At 54.7% G+C, this 18,403-nt stretch overlaps 7 protein-coding genes across 7 annotated transcripts; 4 read left to right on the forward strand and 3 right to left on the reverse strand.

The window, feature by feature from the left end:
* Positions 1–1,454: 1,454 nt before the first annotated feature.
* UV8b_00833 (uncharacterized protein) lies at positions 1,455–3,939 on the reverse strand (the record flags this gene model as incomplete). The annotated part of the gene is made up of 3 exons (XM_043138331.1): positions 1,455–3,009; positions 3,116–3,722; positions 3,846–3,939. The coding sequence occupies 3 exons, from the start codon at positions 3,937–3,939 to the stop codon at positions 1,455–1,457; spliced, it is 2,256 nt and encodes a 751-aa protein (XP_042994265.1).
* An 879-nt stretch (positions 3,940–4,818) lies between these two features.
* UV8b_00834 (uncharacterized protein) lies at positions 4,819–5,985 on the forward strand (the record flags this gene model as incomplete). Its single annotated transcript, XM_043138332.1, has 1 exon — positions 4,819–5,985. One exon carries the CDS (start codon positions 4,819–4,821, stop codon positions 5,983–5,985), a length of 1,167 nt encoding a protein of 388 aa, XP_042994266.1.
* A 338-nt stretch (positions 5,986–6,323) lies between these two features.
* Positions 6,324–6,774, reverse strand: UV8b_00835 (uncharacterized protein; the record flags this gene model as incomplete). Its single annotated transcript, XM_043138333.1, has 3 exons — positions 6,324–6,493; positions 6,546–6,644; positions 6,723–6,774. The coding sequence occupies 3 exons, from the start codon at positions 6,772–6,774 to the stop codon at positions 6,324–6,326; spliced, it is 321 nt and encodes a 106-aa protein (XP_042994267.1).
* A 1,427-nt stretch (positions 6,775–8,201) lies between these two features.
* UV8b_00836 (uncharacterized protein) lies at positions 8,202–9,089 on the forward strand (the record flags this gene model as incomplete). The annotated part of the gene is made up of 1 exon (XM_043138334.1): positions 8,202–9,089. The coding sequence occupies one exon, from the start codon at positions 8,202–8,204 to the stop codon at positions 9,087–9,089; it is 888 nt and encodes a 295-aa protein (XP_042994268.1).
* A 940-nt stretch (positions 9,090–10,029) lies between these two features.
* UV8b_00837 (uncharacterized protein) lies at positions 10,030–11,237 on the forward strand (the record flags this gene model as incomplete). The annotated part of the gene is made up of 5 exons (XM_043138335.1): positions 10,030–10,050; positions 10,408–10,543; positions 10,645–10,698; positions 10,765–11,023; positions 11,099–11,237. The coding sequence occupies 5 exons, from the start codon at positions 10,030–10,032 to the stop codon at positions 11,235–11,237; spliced, it is 609 nt and encodes a 202-aa protein (XP_042994269.1).
* A 981-nt stretch (positions 11,238–12,218) lies between these two features.
* Positions 12,219–12,833, forward strand: UV8b_00838 (uncharacterized protein; the record flags this gene model as incomplete). The annotated part of the gene is made up of 1 exon (XM_043138336.1): positions 12,219–12,833. The coding sequence occupies one exon, from the start codon at positions 12,219–12,221 to the stop codon at positions 12,831–12,833; it is 615 nt and encodes a 204-aa protein (XP_042994270.1).
* Positions 12,834–13,804: 971 nt separating this feature from the next.
* UV8b_00839 (uncharacterized protein) lies at positions 13,805–14,972 on the reverse strand (the record flags this gene model as incomplete). Its single annotated transcript, XM_043138337.1, has 3 exons — positions 13,805–14,128; positions 14,605–14,677; positions 14,770–14,972. The coding sequence occupies 3 exons, from the start codon at positions 14,970–14,972 to the stop codon at positions 13,805–13,807; spliced, it is 600 nt and encodes a 199-aa protein (XP_042994271.1).
* Between the last annotated feature and the right edge of the window lie 3,431 nt (positions 14,973–18,403).

An 18,403-nucleotide genomic window follows, 5' to 3' on the forward strand; every position in this document is an offset into this window, starting at 1 on the left:
AAAGGAAAAAGGGACAAGGCGATCCGATCCGATCCGATCCCAGGTATCTGGTATGACGTCCTGAGCTGGTTCCGGCGATGCCCCCTCCTGTCTCGGGTGTGCGCAGGATCGCGGATGGTTCGAGCAGGTAGGCGATGAAAAGCAGAGGGGCGCGCAAACGGCCCCTGGTGGGTGCGTTACGGGATGAAAGATGAGACGGACGGACGGACGAACGGACGGACGGAGGGGACTCGGGGGTGCTGGCTGACGTTCCTGTCACTGGGTTTGGTTGTGGAGGCTTGCCAACGGAAAAGCAAAGCAAAGTGCAAAGTGCAAAGTGCGAAGCGCAAAGCGCAAAGTTGCTCATAAATCACAAATCCGAATTGCCTGGGGTGAAATGATCAAGTGGCCAGGTGGTTGCTGCTGCCAAGTCAATCGCAGCGAAGGTGTGGCGGCAGGTACAGTATGTACGGAATGTACGGAGTAACCAACCATGGAGTAGTCCGTTTCGTCCGTTTCTGGGCAAATCTGGGCGAATGTCACCCACCTGGCGAGGGAGGTACAGCAAGTACGGAGTACGGAGTAGGCTCAGCAGGGCAGCCGCGGACCTGGATTCCTGATGTCTGATAAAATGAAGGAGGCTGGTACGGAAGTAGGTACCTACCTAAGGTGCTTGAGAGCATTCATTGTACCTACCTGGTACCTTGGGTACCTAGGTACCCAAGGTTAGGTTAGGTAAGCTGAAGCTGGGGTGGTCAGGCGGACAAGTTGTGCTCGGTGCTAGGCCAGAATCGGACTTCTGTTTTTGTTCGGAAAGTGCAACCCAGACGTTTCAGGGCCTGGGATTCCTTCCATCACGGGCAGTCGGGCAGTCGGCTGTCTAGCGCATCGCATCCATCGACGAAGCCGTGAGCCGTGAGCCGTGAGCAAAATCATGCCAGGATAAACAATGGCTTGGGATGGCCGCTGCAACAACTGACAGGCAGTGGACAAGCAATAACCCCGAGGCCTTGCAGGCCTTGCAGCCTAAATGTGCTTCAAGCTCTCAACGCTTCGCGTCACAAGCAAATGCTACGCAGAGGCACACACTACGATTCGATGCCGCCAACGTCCCTCCAAGGCACCGCACCCGACAAGTATTGCAGCCCCAGCCCAACGCCGAAAGCCCATGATGGCGCTACGCTGCTGTGAATTCGTTTCCTCGGCAGGCTCACAGGGCCTACACGCCGACTGCCTCGCCGACGGTCCTTTGTTTCACTGCAACGCAACACACGTGGAGTCTCTCGTCATGGCAATCGCACAAAGCAGGAACAAAGAGAACGCGCCTCGCCTGGTTTCGGGAGCCACCTTCGACGCGGTCCCGTTAAGTTCGCTTTCATTGCTGCTTTCATTGCTACGTCGAGGCCCAAAAAAAAAAAAAAAAAAAAAAAAAAAAACACCCTGTCTGCAGCAAAAAAGATCCCTCCCTTGCACCTTCACGCCACCCTCGCCAAAAACACCACCCTGCTGTCGAATTCGCCACCCGCTGTGTAGGAGATGCCCTTGTTCATCAGGGTCGCGCCCGAAACCACCTGCCCGTCGTCCACCCTGTAGTTTGCGCTTGGGTCAAGCCCTTGCAGGCGAACCACTGGCCAGTGGTCGTTGATATGCGCTTCAAAAAGCTTGAAGCAGAATAGCACCGCCTGTGACTTATCCCGGGAGATGAACAAAGCTGCGGGATAGTTGGACTCCTCTGGCAGCCGAAGACGCCACATATCGCCCTTCACAACGATGGGGTTGATCTTTTCTGCCAACCTGACCAGATCCGGAACCTTTGCTTTATCCTGCTCCGGCATACGAGCTGGGTCGAGTTCCAGGCCCACTGATCCGCCCATCATGGCAACATGGGCTCTGAATTCAATCGACTCTCTCCGGCCCGTTTGTCCGTTTGGCGTGGCGGATATGTGGGCGCCCATTGCCGAGGCGGGGTAGGCAAGGCTTGTGCCAAATTGGATGAATATTCGCTGCACAGCGTCCGTATCATCCGAGGTCCATATCTGAGGGAAGTAGTGAAGGATGCCGGGGTCAAACCTGCCTCCCCCAGATGCACAGCCTTCCCAGATGACGTCTGGGAACCGCTCCGTGAGGGACTCGTAGACCTTGTACAAGCCCAACATGTACTCGTGGTCTGTCTGTGGAGACGGAGTCTCGTGGATACCACGGTTGTTGTCCCACTTCACGTAGGAAATGTCCGAGTTATTCAAAATGTTGACCATGGAGTCGAGGATGAAGTCTTGAACCTCGGGCAGCGCGACATTAAGCACAAGCTGGTTCCGCGTCAATGAGCGAGGATAGTCTCCGGCGTGCAGAGCCCAGTCCGGATGCTTTTCGTACAGGCTGGACCTTGGATTGACCATTTCCAACTCGACCCAGATGCCAAACTTGAGCTTTTGCGAAGCGTCGCCGCCTCTGACAGCAAGTTTGGTGACGTTGGCGACGAGGGCGTCGAGTCCGTCAGGGAATCGCTGGGGGTTGGCTACCCAGTCTCCCAGACCGGCATCATCCCCCACTCGCGGGTGCTTGATGCCGAACCACCCATCGTCCAGGACGAAGAGCTTCACGCCAAGATCAGCACTCTGCTTGGCTAGCCTGAAGATGGTGTTGGCATCATAGTTGAAGCCAAGTCCCTCCCAGCTGTTGAGGAGGACAGGACGCGGCTCAGTCGCATGCTTGCTCTTCATCAAATGTTGGCGGTATAAGCCGTGCAGTTTACGAGACATTCCGCCTATCCCTGTGTTGGAGAATACGGCCACACATTCTGGTGATAGCAACGACTGCCCCGGGCCAAGTGGCCACGAGAGTTGGGATGGGTTCAAGCCGAGCATGACCCGTGTCAGTTCCTGTGAGCCCTTCTCTACCTGAGCTGCGAAGGATCCAGTGTAAATAAGCGAGAATCCCCATGCTTCGCCCTGAGACTCGGTGGTGGCGCGAGAGACCAGAGAAAGGAACGGATTGTGTAGATGGGAGGAGTATCCAGTTGTGCTGCCGAATCTACATCTCGTGCGTCAGCAGCCCACCCTTGTATTTCTTTTTTTTTTTTTTTTTCCTCTTCGTATTACAACAGCGTTGCGTTTCCCAAGTGATATAAAAAGCTCACCCTTGAGTGCCATAACCCACTGGTCGTCTCACTCTCATTCCCTCTCGGGACCAATCTCCCCTGAGTTGAAGCATATCATACTCATCGGCTGGGAAATCCACGCTAAAACTGGCAAGCTTCTCTACCGTGATGTTTCCACTTCCCAAGTTTGTCACGTTTACGCTGCGGACAACAGCATCGTATTTGGGAAAGATGGAATAGCTGACATCTGCCGCAACACTGCTGTAGTTGTCGTACAAATGAACGATGAGCGTAGACGCATGGCCATCGTCTCCAAACGTCGACGGCAGTCCCTTGAGAGCAGGTTTGCCGTCAACGATGGTATAGGACTGATATTGAAAGCGGCTGATGGTGTGGCCTGCTGATTGACGGATCTGGATGGCTGGTATGCGGAAATCTCCCCGTCCGAGATCAGGAAGCTCGCGACGGACACGACCAATCATGTTTACCCAGCCTGGAGCAGCGCCAATGTCTGCTTCGATGGCATTCCCTCGGAGTGGTCCACCGAAGTGATCGCCAATCAAGTCTCCCGTGGCTCCATCGACGTGGAAGCGATACGATGCATTGTCACCGTTCAAGGAGAATTGGGTTCCGTCGACCTCGATGGCTGGAAGCTATTGGTTAGCCTCGGTATGCCGGTGAGAGGACAAGAACAGAGGGAGAAAATAAAAGGACGAATGAAGGGCAAATCAGCGTGAGACGGGGGGATGGTATATAGAACACTACTGACCCTTGCCAACGTTGCCGTTGCCATGTACCAGACTTGCCAGGCCGGCGGCCACAAGCCAAGGGGCCAGCCCACGCAGTGGTATCCGTGGTTGCATTTTCCGACGCGGTTCCAAGAAAAAGGTTCGCCGTTCTACAACGAGCTGCAAGTTGTCCTTTCGCCAAGGCAAAACATGGCCCCAAGAGTAGAAGCCATTGGTGACGACAACGGCAGCAAGTTGGCGAGGCACCTACCGTCTGTATTTGAACCAAAATCTAGAACCGCATCCGGATGCTACAAAACAAGGACGGACGACGGATCGACTTGCGAAGCGTCCCCTCGCAGCATCAGATGACATGAGCAATCTCTTGAGACAAGGTAGCAAAACGACTCCGCGAGACGCGCTCGGTTGACCCTTGCCTGCTAGAGGTCAAATGACTGCCGTATGACTGCCGTGTGCTCACAAGCATGCGCTTGAGTGATGCAGCCCGCTGCATTGCAACTCTGGCACGGGCCTCGTACCGTGGCATCTGACATTGTCGACGATGAACACGCCGATGAGCGGTGTCTTTCGGAGTTGTGCTATACCCGCAGTTATTTGCTGCTCGAGATCAAAAGGGTCCACTCGGCAAATGATGCTGTCACGTACCCTCGGGCCGGATGGAACGGTTCCCTTGAGCCGGGCTTGCTGTTCCCGTGCGGCAGGTTGATGCAATCTCGTGGCAATCCCATCTGCCAGAGGTGTTCGACTCCAAAGAACTGGCCGCCGGATCTGGTTGAGGCGGCTGATCCTAGGAGGTACGCAGGTACATACATACATGCACGGATGGGCAATTGGAGGTTACGTCACACAAATTTTCCCCCAATCTGCTCAAGACTTGCTAACCACCACAAAACCCCCCGTCTCACACAACCGTCGGCTTGCCAATGCACAACCGTCGGCTTGCCAATGGCAGTCCGTCCACCAGCTCATCTGATCTCAGCGCATCGGCCCAGAATGCTTCGACCGCGAATAATCTCACCGCTTCCACGGGCATCCGCCCGCTCATGCCCGGCCCGCGCACTCCGTCGCAGCCCCTTCTCCACCGGAAACCCAGCTTCTGCCCGCGCCACCCAGGATTTCGACCTGAATAAGCTCAACAGCAAGCGTCGCGACTATGAGCGCAATCGCACGGCCTTCCTCGCTGCCGGCGCCGTTGCCGGCATCATGTCCTTCATCTACACGGCCTGGAAGTTGAAAAAGGCCATCGATGTGCAAGCCGAGAAGGACAAGGTTTCCGCCAAGTGCGACACGGCCATCCCCAGCGACACGTTCAAGACGGAGGCTGGCGAGAGGCGAAAAATCGTCCTTCACGACGAAGACGGCCGGGAAATCGTCCCCACTGGGAACAGTGTCGTCCCCGTGTTTCCGCGAACCATGGACATTCGTCTCCCTTCCGCTCAAGAGTCAACAGCGGCGGCACCTATCGCGGCTTCGATTTCAGACACTGCTGGCACAGAGTTTACCCTTGTCGGTTTGGGCATGAGGACCGTGACTTTTCTTGGTATTCAGGTATATCTCGTCGGATTTTACGTTGCCACAAAGGACATTGAGCGTCTTCAGCACCATCTCGTCAAGAAGATCAATCCCCTCGCAACAACTCTCATCCCCTCTGAGAAGGATGCTCTGCGCAAGGCTTTGCGTGATGCTGTTGAAGGCGAGCAGACATGGGACTCTGTCCTTCGGGATGCAGGGTGCCAAAGCGCCTTCAGAATAGTCCCTGTTCGGGACACCGATTTCCACCATCTACGCGACGGGTTCGTCCGTGCTGTTCAGGTTCGTTCCGCACGGGACAAGGCATACGACGACGAGGCTTTTGGTATAGCTATGAGGGAGCTCAAAGGTCTCTTCAACCGTGGGCAAGTCCCCAAGAGGAAGGAGCTTTTGCTGACCCGGGATGCGGCTGGCAAGCTGGCTGTCATGTACGGGGAAGGAGACCACAAGACAAACAATGGCAAGACGCTCATGGGCACAGTATCTGACGAGCGACTGTCAAGACTACTGTGGTTGAACTATCTAGCCGGAAGCAAGGTTGCCTCCGAGGGAGCGAGAGAGAACATTATCGAGGGAATCATGGAATTTGTAGAACGGCCTGTTGGTACCGTTGCTACGCAAATCCTGTAAAAACAAACCAGAAGAGACAAAAAAAAAAAGAAGAAGAAAAACGGCGAGCTCGTAGTACGCGAGAATCAGCCTTTGTATAGCAGCTGCAACATGCTACCTGTATTTATTTCTTCACGTTACAGCATCATCAACCAAGAGCATATCCGGACTCTCTGGGATGGTTTCAACGTGCAACCGATGTTGTCATAACAGGGTCTATATTTCTACAGCTTCCGCCGGCTACTGCTTCCACGACTTTCAGAGGCGTGACCTGGATGGACAGAAACGAACGCCCTCACGGATCAGCCGTCTCCTCCTGCACGAGGCTTCTCGGTCAGGACACGGAAATTAGCATAGCCTTACGCCTTGAGAGCGCCAGCATCCTTGAGCAAGTCTTCGAGCTTGCCGGATTTCTGCAGGTCCTGCAGGTCGGAGTTGCCGCCGATATGCTGCTGCTTGATGTGAATGTTGGGGACGGTACGCTGGCCCGTGATCTGCTCGAGAGCATCTTGCAGGGCAGAACCATCAGCTGACAAAGTGTTAGCGTATCTCGGAAAGAATGATTCGTCGCGGAAACGCACAAAGCTGGTCGAGCTCGTAAGTCTTGAACACGGCACCGAGCTTGGTCAAGGTGTCCTTGGTGGCGCGGCAGTAAGGGCAGTAGGACTTGGAGAAGACGACTGGGGAGGAAGAAGAGTCAGCATCGTTGCTTTTGGCACAAGCTGCTAAGGGTCTGGCGCAGAGCGTTGTGTGCTCACCGACAGCATTCTCCTTGATGATCTGCTGAACCTTGGTGCTAGCTTCGGCCATGGCTTGGGGTGTAGGTCGCGCAAAGGCAGAGTAGAATCTAGAGGGAATCGACTTGACGAGGTTGAACATGAGGTTTCGGGAGGGAGGGGCGGATGGATGGATTGATGGATGGATGGATGGGATGGCCGTGGTGGAACGGAGGAGATGCAGCGACAAGGAAGGAAGTGGTCAATGGGCCGGGTGTTGTTTTCTACATGTTGGAGGGGCCAGTGGGAATTTGTCATCCATGATGCAATGCAGAGCAGAGATCCACCAACTGGGCTTTGCGGATTACATGGCGCCGGATGGGATCGATGGCGTGCTACACTGCTGCCGAGATGATGACAGAGAATCTGATATTCTCCTCGTGGCCAAAACAGACCCCAAAACAGACCCCAAAACAGACCCCAAAGACCCCAAAACAGGAGCCGGCCGGCGTGGGGCTGGAACCGGAAACCGAAACACAACAGCGACCATAGGGTAAGGCGGAGAGGCCCGTGTCTCGCCCCGTGGAACTTGTCTTTGTCCATGGGCAGGGCATTGAACCGGAAAAGCCATGCCTTGGCGCATTCGATAAGAAGAAAGGTTCGTGGCAGGCCGTTTCGCCATCTCTGGGTTTAACTTCCAAAAATTGATAATGATCTTGCTGGATGCTTCTCGTGAGGAAGGTCGGACTTGCCGGCGTTGAATCCCAGCGCTAGGTGATGAGGCATCATCACCTGACTTGGACCCCTAACTCCCTCCTAAAAACCTCAAGCCCTGTCCTTGCCCAGAGCCGCCCCCATCTTGGGCCAAAAACTTCCAGACCCCAAGATGACCCCCATGCATCAACCCTGTCTCGGGAACAGAACAGCACAGCACATCTTTCGAGGCCACCCACTGCCGTCGACTTCCTGCATTGGCGCGCCGGAATCCAGCCCTTAAAAAGCCGGCTGGAACCTTTCGGCTCGACCCTACCATCGTTTTCCCACATCGGCCAAGCCGTGCTGGTATCCAGGCAGCAACTCTTACCACCTGCGGCATCACAAGCAACCAGACGACATCAAGCTGCGACCCGCGCTCGCCCGCTGCACCCGCTGTTTCACTCTGCAACGCATTGCTTCGCGATACACTGTGCTTATCCTGCGACTCTGGTCCAGAAATCAGCACCCAGCTTTTCCCGTCTTCTCCTTCTCCCTTTCTCCCTTTCTCCCTTTCTCCCTTGTAGGATTTAGGTGGAGGTGACCTTTTTTGGGCCACCCGCTGCACCCGACGACAAGGTGGATTCCAGCCAGCCGTTCGCGGCATCTTCTGGTGCCTTCCAAAACCTGACGTCGTACTTGAACGGCACGCTGGTCAACCTGTCTGCCGTTTTCCAAGAGTCGAACGAGTACATCGCCGAGACGCTGGGAGTTCCGCCAGGTCTTGTGTACAGCAGCCTGGCTGCCCTCATCGCTGTTCCTCTCACCATGTCGCGATATGGATGGTCACTGGGTCGTGAACAGAGCTCTCCTTACGGCTCCATGGGCGGTGGCATACCCGCCGTCACGGATGACGACTACAGCTACATTACGTCCCAAGATCTTGCAGACCCCCCCTTTCGCGGGACGACGCCAGATGATGCTCCTCCTCCCGAAGACGATGTCCTCCTCATCAAGAATAAGGGCGTCACATACCCAGCCCACTTCCCAGCGTACGCCATCGGAGACGGTAAGCTGCGCGTTCAAGACGTACGCGACCGGGTCGGACTCATGATGGACTTGCCTGACCGCGCAACGCGCCGCATCAAGCTTCTGTACAAAGGTCGACAGCTCAAGGAGCCTGCAGCGCCCGTGCGCGACTACGGGGTGAAGAACAACAGCGAGGTGATGGCTGTCCTGGCCGATCTCCGGGACGAAAGCAGCGTTTCTGACGAAGAAATGGTCATTGTCAACGACACCCAGGCAGGCCGCCGCAAGAAGAAGAAGTCCAAGAAGAAGGCAGGCAGAGGCAAGGGGGACGACGGGTCGGCCAGCAGCCCTCGTGATAGCTTATCCAACCCAGAGGGAACCTCGCCTTCCTCTGCCGCTGGTGCCGGTGCTGGTGCTGCTGCCATGAAAAGACTTGACGAGCTCTTTGCCGAGTTTCGCACAAACCTCCAGCCTCTGTGCAACGAATACATTGCCTCGCCGCCGCCCGATGCCAAGAAGCGCCTCGAAGAGCACAGAAAGCTCTCTGAGACGGTGATGCAGAATGTAATCTTGAAGATAGATGAAGTAGACGCAGAAGGCGTCGCGAAGGTGAGAGAAAGAAGAAAAGAGGTGGTGCAGCGAGTTCAGGAAGCCCTCAGGGCCCTTGACGCAGCAAAGGCTTCCTGAATCTGTCACGGACACGTCAGGGCTATATAGACGTACAACATGCCGCACGAGGGAAACATAGTTTTGCTTTAGATCTTGTTGGCGCCTGGTTTTTGCGGCTTGACTGGCCTGTTTGCATACGACGACGGCTGAAAGCTGAAAGTGGCATTGGCAAGAGTTGGATCCGTTTGCTGCACCATATGACTACGATTGCAACGAGAGCATATAGTACATGAATGACTAGCGCATCTTCTCGATGTCAACAAAACTTCAGTCCCATTCATGACTGTCACCTTTCCGAGGAATCCAAGGGGGTTTTTTGAGTCTGGGGGTTTCGAGCTGACAGCTCTCCATTGATGTATTCAACCCACAATAGTTGCAGCATGTATGAGGGAGCTGGAGAAACATTGACACTCGAGCCTATCTGCCAGGAAAGTAAATGCGACCAGTTGAAAGCCGTTGACGAATATTTTATCTTACTTGTCGCCGAAAAAAAGAAAAAGACCCTGGATAACCCCAGGCTCGCCGGCATCACGTGATGCACGCAATTGTGGATTGGCCTAGCGATACGGGACGGGCTCGATACGGACAAGTGATAATGGTTGTCGCGCGGCGAAACTCCGGACTCGATAAAGGCAGCGGGGCCACGCTAGGTCTCGCAAGCCCTAAGCCGTCTCGCACGCGTCGGCGACGTTCGCTTGGTCCAAAACCCAGCTTAGCCCCATCTGGTTAGTGCAGATTGTTGCAAAGGCACAACGAGCCCTCCTCAGGCGGAACTTGGATTTCTCGCCGTCAACCACTATCGCGACCACTTCATCAGCATCCTCGCCCCAGGGACGACTAACCCCCAGCAGCACAGTGACAGATTCTCGCCTGCCCAGGTTGGAGGATTTGTGTGTCTTTTGTCGTCGTTGTCGTCTGAGTTGTCCGCCTTTCCCATCTCTCAGTCAGAGTCGGTACGATGTCGTCATTCGAGCCGGTTGTGAGTCAAAACCACCTCGTTCAATACCCGTCCAGTACACTGTCCAGCGAGGCCGAGAAGGGGGCAACAAGGAGAACCGAGGGAGGGGGAGGCGGGGAGGAAGGCGGGTGAATTCGTAAAGGGGGGGCGGGCTTGCGCAGGCACTACGGGAATGAAGCATCTCGGAACCCGTCTCCGGCATTCGCGAATCACACACGCTGTGCCTGCTACGCAACCGGCTTTCTTTACGTTTTCCCCGTCGCCGATGAACCCCCTTTTCGTGCCGACTTGATTTTGAAAACCTCGTGTGTGTGTGTGTGTGTACGCGGACAGGAGTCGGAAATGCTAACGTGGTGGCTTTGTCCCGTGTTTTTTTAGGTTGTCGTCGACGGCAAGGGCCACTTGCTGGGCCGTCTTGCCAGCATTGTCGCCAAGCAGCTCCTCAACGGCCAAAAGGTCGTTGTTGTCCGCTGCGAGGCCCTCAACATCTCTGGCGAGTTCTTCCGCGCCAAGCGTATGTCACCACCCCAACATGGTTCCGTCCAAGCGACCTATTTGGTCCTCGGGGATCAAGATTCCGTGGCAGGCGCCAGGAAACTGACAGCCAGGTTTTAGTCAAGTATCACGCCTATCTGCGAAAGATGACCCGATACAACCCCACCCGCGGTGGTGAGTTCCCTCATCCTTGACCGTATCCCCAGACGCGTCGGAAACGTCCATTGACGCGGCAATCAGGCCCCTTCCACTTCCGCGCTCCTTCCCGAATCTTCTACAAGGCCGTCCGTGGCATGATCCCCCACAAGACCGCCCGAGGTGCCGCCGCCATGGAGCGCCTCAAGGTCTTTGAGGGCGTCCCCCCTCCATACGACACCAAGAAGAAGATGGTTGTTCCCCAGGCCCTGCGCGTCCTTCGCCTGCAGCCTGGCCGCAAGTACTGCACTGTCGGTCGTCTAAGCCACGAGGTCGGCTGGAAGTACCAGGACGTTGTTGCTCGGTATGCTTATTCTCACCGGCTGACGCGTTGCTCTCTCTTCCCTTGTGGCGGTTCAAGACTGACAAGACTCGACAGTTTGGAGGAGCGGAGAAAGGCCAAGGGGGCTGCTTACTACGAGCGCAAGAAGGTTGCCGCCAGACAATTGTCTGACGCCAAGAAGAACGCCTCGGTCAAGGCCGAGACTGCAAAGGCTCTCGCGGCTTACGGCTACTAAAAACTCTGCTTGCCATATATATCTACTCTCGGCCATGGGCTCGTGGTCTAGTTTTAACACCCCCCCACCCCCTTCTTCCAACAACAAAAAAAAAGAAAAGAAGAGAAAAAACCACTTTCGCATTGTCTCTGTTCTTTCTCGTGCGGTTCATTAGATTGGCGCGGCGGTTCGTCAAAGGGATTACGCTTGATTTGCTGAATGATGGGCAAGGGTGACATCTATTGGGAATGGTGGCAGATGGTTGTTCTAGATGTTCTACTTACTTGAATCTCGTCGTCGAAGAAGAAAGGAAAAAAAAAAAACCCCGATGCCCGTAGAAAAAAAAAACAAAAAAAAAAAACACAAATAACGCGCAGAAACCAAAGGATGCGCGCAAAGTACAACGACGGTTGCACACCACCCGAGAAGCAACGTTGCTCGGTAGGTGTTGCGAAGAATCGATGGCACAAGACATATGGTTTGGTTTTTTGGGGGGGGGTCGGGGTGTTTTCAGCACTGGGTAAAACGCCATGGCGCCAGATTTGTTGCATCTTCTTCTTCCTTAACAGAGCTGGACATGGGGAACTTCCGTTCGGATAGCTGGTCGCCGTGTAAAAGGTTGGAGCGTGGCTTCTCGCATTTGTCGCAGTCGCGCACTTTGACCAGACTCCAGGGCAATCTCCGCAGCCGTGCCTTGCCTGCCGTGGGGCAACCCCACAGTCACGTGGTGATTAGATGACACGCTGTATACTTCCGTACTGCCCGGCCAAAGTTGGTCGTTGTCTTGTTCTCTGCCCTGCGACCTCGTTCATAGCTTTTGGTCCCTTTGCGCCCCAGCTTCAACAAACGCCACAGACAACCACAGACAACCATCAACAACCACCCTCGCCTCTCCGTCATCCCTGCTCTCGCCCCCTCGTTCTTTGCGCGTCTTCGTCCCCCGAAAAACACCCCCGCCCCCCCCCCCCCCCCCCTTCCTTCTCCCCGAGCCCGCCCGCCAACATGTCGGATCTCGACCACTTCGACCTGCTCCCCATACACATGGACCCCAAGTCCAAGGCCATCAGCGCCAGCAAGCAGTCGCGGGCCCTCGCCGCCGAGCTCCAGCAGCTCAACGCCCTCCACCGCGCCCTCCTCACCCTCGACGGCTCCAGCATGGGCGTCCCCCCGCCCCCCATCCCCGTCAACCCCAAGCGCACCGGGCAAGTCACCAAGCTGCGCGACAACGGCAACGCCGAGTACCGCAGGGGCAAGTACGCCGAGGCGCTGCGCCTCTACTCCCTCGGCATCCAGATGGCTTCCCAGAGACCGCTGTGGGAGCCGGCCCAGCTGGTCAGGGAGGAGGTCTCGGGCCTGCTGGCAAACAGGGCCCAGACGCACATGGCCCTCCACAACTGGCCCGAAGGTGCTGTCGATGCCGAGGCCAGCGTCGAGGCCCGGAGAATCGGCAATGCCAAGGGCTGGTGGAGAAAGGGCCAGTGTCTCTTGGAGATGGGGCGGCTGGACGAGGCGAGAGAGTGGGTGAAGCAGGGTCTCGAGGTGGAAGGGGAAGAGGCTGAGCTGGTTGGCTTGCTGAAGGAGATTGATGGCCTGATTGCTAAGAAAAGAGCTCAGTGAGATGTATTCTTTTTTTTTTTTTTTGGCGTCGTCCGAGCGGTCCGTTTTCCCCCTGACTTTTTCCTTTTTCTCCTTTTCGTTCTCGCGACAGACGGGAGATGGATGAAAAGTGTCCGGCTTCAAACTTCTCCGTCGAGTAGATAGAGATCGTGGCAAGTCGCACGAACAATACGCACAGGTATGCAATCACTTGCTGATTTCCAAGCCCCGGGATGGTGATGCTCACTGACGGACGAGCAAGATATGGCGCGGTCTTTGACGTCTTCTTCCTTGCCATTCTGTCACCGGATTGCCATCTAGCATTCATTGTTCAACTACAGTACAGCAAGCTCCACGAGCAATGCAAGGGTATGGGTGAGAAATGAGTTATATTTATTATTCCAGGCCAACCCTGCAGATCCCATTTCCAGACATCCTTTTAAATCTGTGCAAGGAACTGACGGAGACATAAACAAAGGAAAGAAAAGCTTGTCGCCGTCAAGGAAATCATCGCTCCGAGTCGTTCTGCTGAATGGAATAAAGATAATGAAGAAGAGAAGTTTGGCCAACGTGGAGAATATCAACATCCGAATCCCCGTGATTCGTGTCCCTCGCTCTTTCTCATCATAAGACAATCCGGTGCTCGTGGGAACTAAGACGACCAATCATTGGCGATTCTTTCGTGGCAGGCCCCTGCCTAGTCTTGGAATCCGTGCAACTACTGGCTGGGAATAAAGGCGCGTAAAATGGTGAGGGCGAGAAAAAAAATTCGTCATGCCAAAGAAGCGAAGGTCGTGGCTGTGAATGATGCATCGATTTTGACTGGCGGCTTGCGCTCACGGTCTATCGCATCGCAAGCAATCAAAGCTTCTCGAAAGTATGCGACGCTTGGATTGATGCCGTAGTCGTTATGGAATCACTGTCCTGACTCCCCACCCCCCTTGCATGAAGGAAGCATTTAATTGATGGGCTGTTGCATCAACAGCCATTGACTATGCTTTTTCACTCAGCTGCTTCTTTTCGCTTATGGTGATATTGACGGTGACATTCTCGCAGCGTGGGCGCATAACGGCATCCTGACCACTCATTCGACGATCCAGAGCGCGCTCAAGCTTGGCGCCTAAAGCCAGCTTACCCATGTTGTCTGTCTTTTCGTCGCTCAAAACTACACGTTGGGAGGAAAGCGCTTCGTTCTCCATGCGATCAAGGTTGGAAGCAATGTTGCGTATCTCAGCTTGGACCGAATCGTTGGTTTGAACTGTGGGAGTAAATGACGGAGCCATGCTATACGCGCTGAGGCGCGCCGATGTCCTGTTCTGTCGATGAGAAATCATGTGTCAGTTGATTGCAACGAGAAAAGACCAATCTTTTTTTTTTTTTTTTTTTTTTTTTTTTTAAAACACGACAGTCGAGACGGTCCGGTCCGTCCAATAACAAGATCAACGGATATGACAAGCAGTATAATGTATGAAGCAGAATATGGTGGTAAGCGTTGTGAAATAATGCGAGCTTGAGCTCCAGCGGGCACTCAACGTTTTTGACTTGCCAGGCAATTAAGACGAAGAGGACAACAAGGAAACACGCTATGGCTTGACAATAATTGATGTTTTGCAGCCTAGTCTCAAGCAAGGGAGTAGTCCAAATTGCAGGAGGGAGACAAAGACCGTTTTAACAAGGCCGACTGACATTGGAACGCGCAGACTGCACCAAGGCATGGCGCTGAAACGACCCAACAAAGAGAATTGACATGAACAAAAGAGGACAATAAACTGAGGGGAAAGAAAGCACATACCGACGGAGCCATAATGGGGCGAGCAGATTCAACTGAAGGAGTCATAATAGTTGAGTGAGGAAGAGTCTGACGGCTGGGCGACAAGTTGTAAGTAGGTAGGTGATTATGTGGATACGAAGTGGTCAAGGACTGGGTGGGTTTCTTCTTTGCATGTGTAACACGTACAACCCGTACTCAGATTGAGCCGGTAGAATGGAGCCGTCCTGTTGGGTTAATCGATAAGTTCGACACTGTGCCGCCGTAGTCACGGAATCGGATGTCGGAGGGAGGTTCAATGGTGGTGCCCGCTCTTTAAGAAGGGGCGTCGTGTCGTGGTGGTGTCTTTGCAGAGCCGGATCGGGGTTGAGGAAGCTGTCAAGACTTCGCATGCAGTCGGGTTGCAAAGTAGCGCAAGTCAGGTCAAGGATTCACTGAGTCAATGTTGGCTGATAGATAACCTTTGACACCGAAGCGAGGGTGGGAAGGTCGAGTGAGAGGTTTGGCGATTCAGGGGTAGTAGAGAAGGATGCGCCCCTCCGAAAGACGGAACCCGCAGGATACTGCACAAGAAGAGTAAAGAAAGGCGCGTGTGGAAGCAGAAGAAGGCAGGGAGGAAGAGGCTACAATGCCATACCAGCTCTGGATGACGCTGAGGATGAGACTTGGGCAAGCATTGAAGACGAGGACGTCGATGCTGCCGAGTCTCTCAATGGCACGATGAATGAAATGAAGGAAAAAGGGGCCCAGCAATGGGGTCAACCAACCAGGCCGTCAATGGGTCTCCGTTGACGAGCTGGGAAAGAGCCAACCAACAGAGAGGCAAGTGGCGGATTTGAACAGGGGTCAACTGCCTAGCTCGGGAAGCGGGCGGCGGGCATTGACAGTGGGCACTATTGTGTCCTCAAGAGGTGTCTGGCCAGTGACAGACAAGTGGGGTGGAGGGGTGGAGGGGTGGAGGGGTGAAGGGGGGTTTCGGCGGAGGACTGCGCGCTGCGGATCCAGGGGGCTTACGCCGTACGGAGATGTCAAAGCGACTTAATGGGATCGGCATCATGACCACGTGTTTCAACAGCAGACGAGTCAAGACCAGGGATCCTGGCGCACCAACTTGACGACCTTTTTTCTGTGAATTCCAAAGCAGGCAGAAGTGGCAGAATCGGCAGAAGCGGCAGAAGCGGCAGAAGCGGCAGAAGCGGCAGAAGCGGCAGAAGCGGCAGAAGTTGAAAGAATGATGAATCAGAGGCAAACGCGCGACGCCACTTCCTCGTTTCTGGTTGGTCAGCTAGCTCGTAGCCGCGTACGAACTGCGTCCTACAAGGAGGTACGGAGTACGGAGTAGGTACGGAGTACATGCAGTGAGTGCTCCGCACGTCCTCGGTCGGTTCCAGGGGTTGACATGGGCCCAATCAAGATTTGATGTCTCTGGCCAGGTGACCAGACCAACCTGCCTGGTTGAAGCCAAGTGCCTCCGTTTTTTGGCCAACACCGTTGATGTCGACATGAACATTGCTCGGGGATATTCGATATTCTCAACAGTCCACACGCAGCCACGCGCAGACCAATGGGCTTATCGACGCCATTCCGTTTCCTCAAACACTAGGCTGGCCCTCGTCAAGGGCGTCTCGGGGTCTCGGGCCAGGAATGGGTCAAGTCTCGACCCTCATCGAGGGGCGGCCGGCCGACAAAAGGAAGCAATGAATGTTTTTTTTTTTTTTTTTTTTTTTTTTTTTTTTTTTTTTTTTTTTTCGGTAATATCCATCTCCGCAACCGTGCGAGCGAGCTTACTGAGTCCTGACCGAGGCCTTCCTCCCGCAGCAACAGGCGGGAACGTGGGAGCAAGCTACCGAAATGCATGGCCCCTTGTTACCCCCTACCGGCGCAACACTGCAGATCCCGAAGCATATCATATCCTCCCCGACGAAATAGTCGCATCGAAACTGCATTGCCTCTTCTGGCAGTGCGGTTAAGTGGCACGGGCAGACAAAGACAGCCAAAACCATGACTGGCTTCCCCATGTGGTACCCTGCCGGGCCTATTGGCACTAGCTCCCACGTTGCCGTTGCAATCATGCGGAGTGCTCGTCCATGTTTCATCTAACCAACCTGTTGGTTGGAATTTGCGACTAGCCAGCGAGTGGCTGGGTTCAGTTCAACTTCCTTCATCGTCCGGATTCTACCGCTACCGCCCGCCGCCACAATCTCCTAAAAGGCATCCATGCCGACTGAACCGGCGCCACTCCGTGCCTGACCTATGTATCCAACCGACGACAAGTCAATCCAATTTCAGTTCTTGCGCCCGTTCGAGTCACAAGCAACGTCTCGCGTCCACAAATCCCCGGCATTGCCGTGTTCCCAGGAGTTCTTGACCGGCAAGGCAAGCCTTCAGCATTGACCCTCAGCAGAGAACCAGCTGAAATTGGAATGACGGGGCTGCACTGCTGCAGGCCAATTACCCCGGACAGGCCGCCATGGGGCCTCGCGGATGCGCATGTTTCCACTCCATCTGGTCACGGACCAACCCTCCCTGGAAAGTCCCGATTCCCGAGCGGGCTCCCAGCGTGGCGACTTGGAAGCGAGTTTCGCACACCCTTGTCGCACATCGAATCCGGACGTTCTGCAAGCCAGCCCGGCATGGCGAGGCACGGTGACGAAAGCATGACCGAAGAGCCATTTGATTCGTTCTTTGGCTGAAACAAGCAACTGCATTTTGCCGTATAGCCCTGCAAGGCTCATGCGCCAGCTCACGTCAAGAATGTTGACACCTTGACATTGACAGCACTGACATGCTGATGATGCGTGTGAAAGAATTGACTAATTTGCCCCAACCTATTCCTTCCTTCTCCCCCCCCCCTCTCCGCCGTTGTTCTTGGTTGCGCCTGCTCTTGATCCTTGAAAGTAATCATTAAGAGTAGGAAACTAGGAGAAGCCAGATGGGAGATTTGCTGCACGTTCCTGCAAAAGCCGTCCCCCCCAAAAGGGGTGCCGACGAGTCCTGCTCGAGAATGGAGTCAACCTCCACTGGTACTCGGCCGAACAGCCCTTTGCCCCTCGGACTCCCTCCTTTGACCCCCGGACGCCGCGCGTTGTCTCTCATGGATTCTCTCACGTCCTTGGTACCGTGCTAGCACGACCCAGGTCCCTTTGTCCAAACCTCATTCATCTTTCAGACCTGTCAGCAACATGAAAAATAGCAAGAATATACCGGAATTCCAGATCCCCCCCCTGACGGCTTTTGCAGCCCCATCAACCAAATTGCCACCTTTGACATCGTAACAGCCCTCATATATACACCTTGTCCCTGCGCCTCCATCCATGGTCATGGTACCACCCGCGCATCACGCGGGTTCCTGCTCGCCTCGATCCCGCCGACCTGGATGACCCAGATCCGATACCACGACATTGTGGTGTCGAGCGAGATTGGCAGGTTTTCGTCAACGTTTGGCAGCTCAGATAGCTATGCAGCGCAGCATGGAATGGGGAAGTCGGGGTTGTCCCGGGCTGTGTGTGTCGGGATGAATCTCTGCAAGCATTTACAGAGAGTAACTGTAGTCTGTAAAAGATGTGCCCAATGTTCTGATACGGTAGATTGAGAGATTATCCAGGACCAGCTCCTGCTTTCCCCCCTTCACCCAACTGAGGAATCGCACGAGAAAACAATCACAACTGGGCCCTTGATTGCGCCATCAACTCTGCCTCCATATATCCAATGCGACACGAGCCATCGACACCCGACCACCCCCAATCTCGTACATGTCATTCATTGCTAGTAACAAGCGTACCGGAGACGAGTGATTCGGCAAAACCCCACCAAGAAAGGTAAT

The sequence above is a fragment of the Ustilaginoidea virens genome, chromosome 1, assembly GCF_000687475.1.
Source record: "Ustilaginoidea virens chromosome 1, complete sequence".
Taxonomy (NCBI): Eukaryota; Fungi; Ascomycota; class Sordariomycetes; order Hypocreales; family Clavicipitaceae; genus Ustilaginoidea; species Ustilaginoidea virens.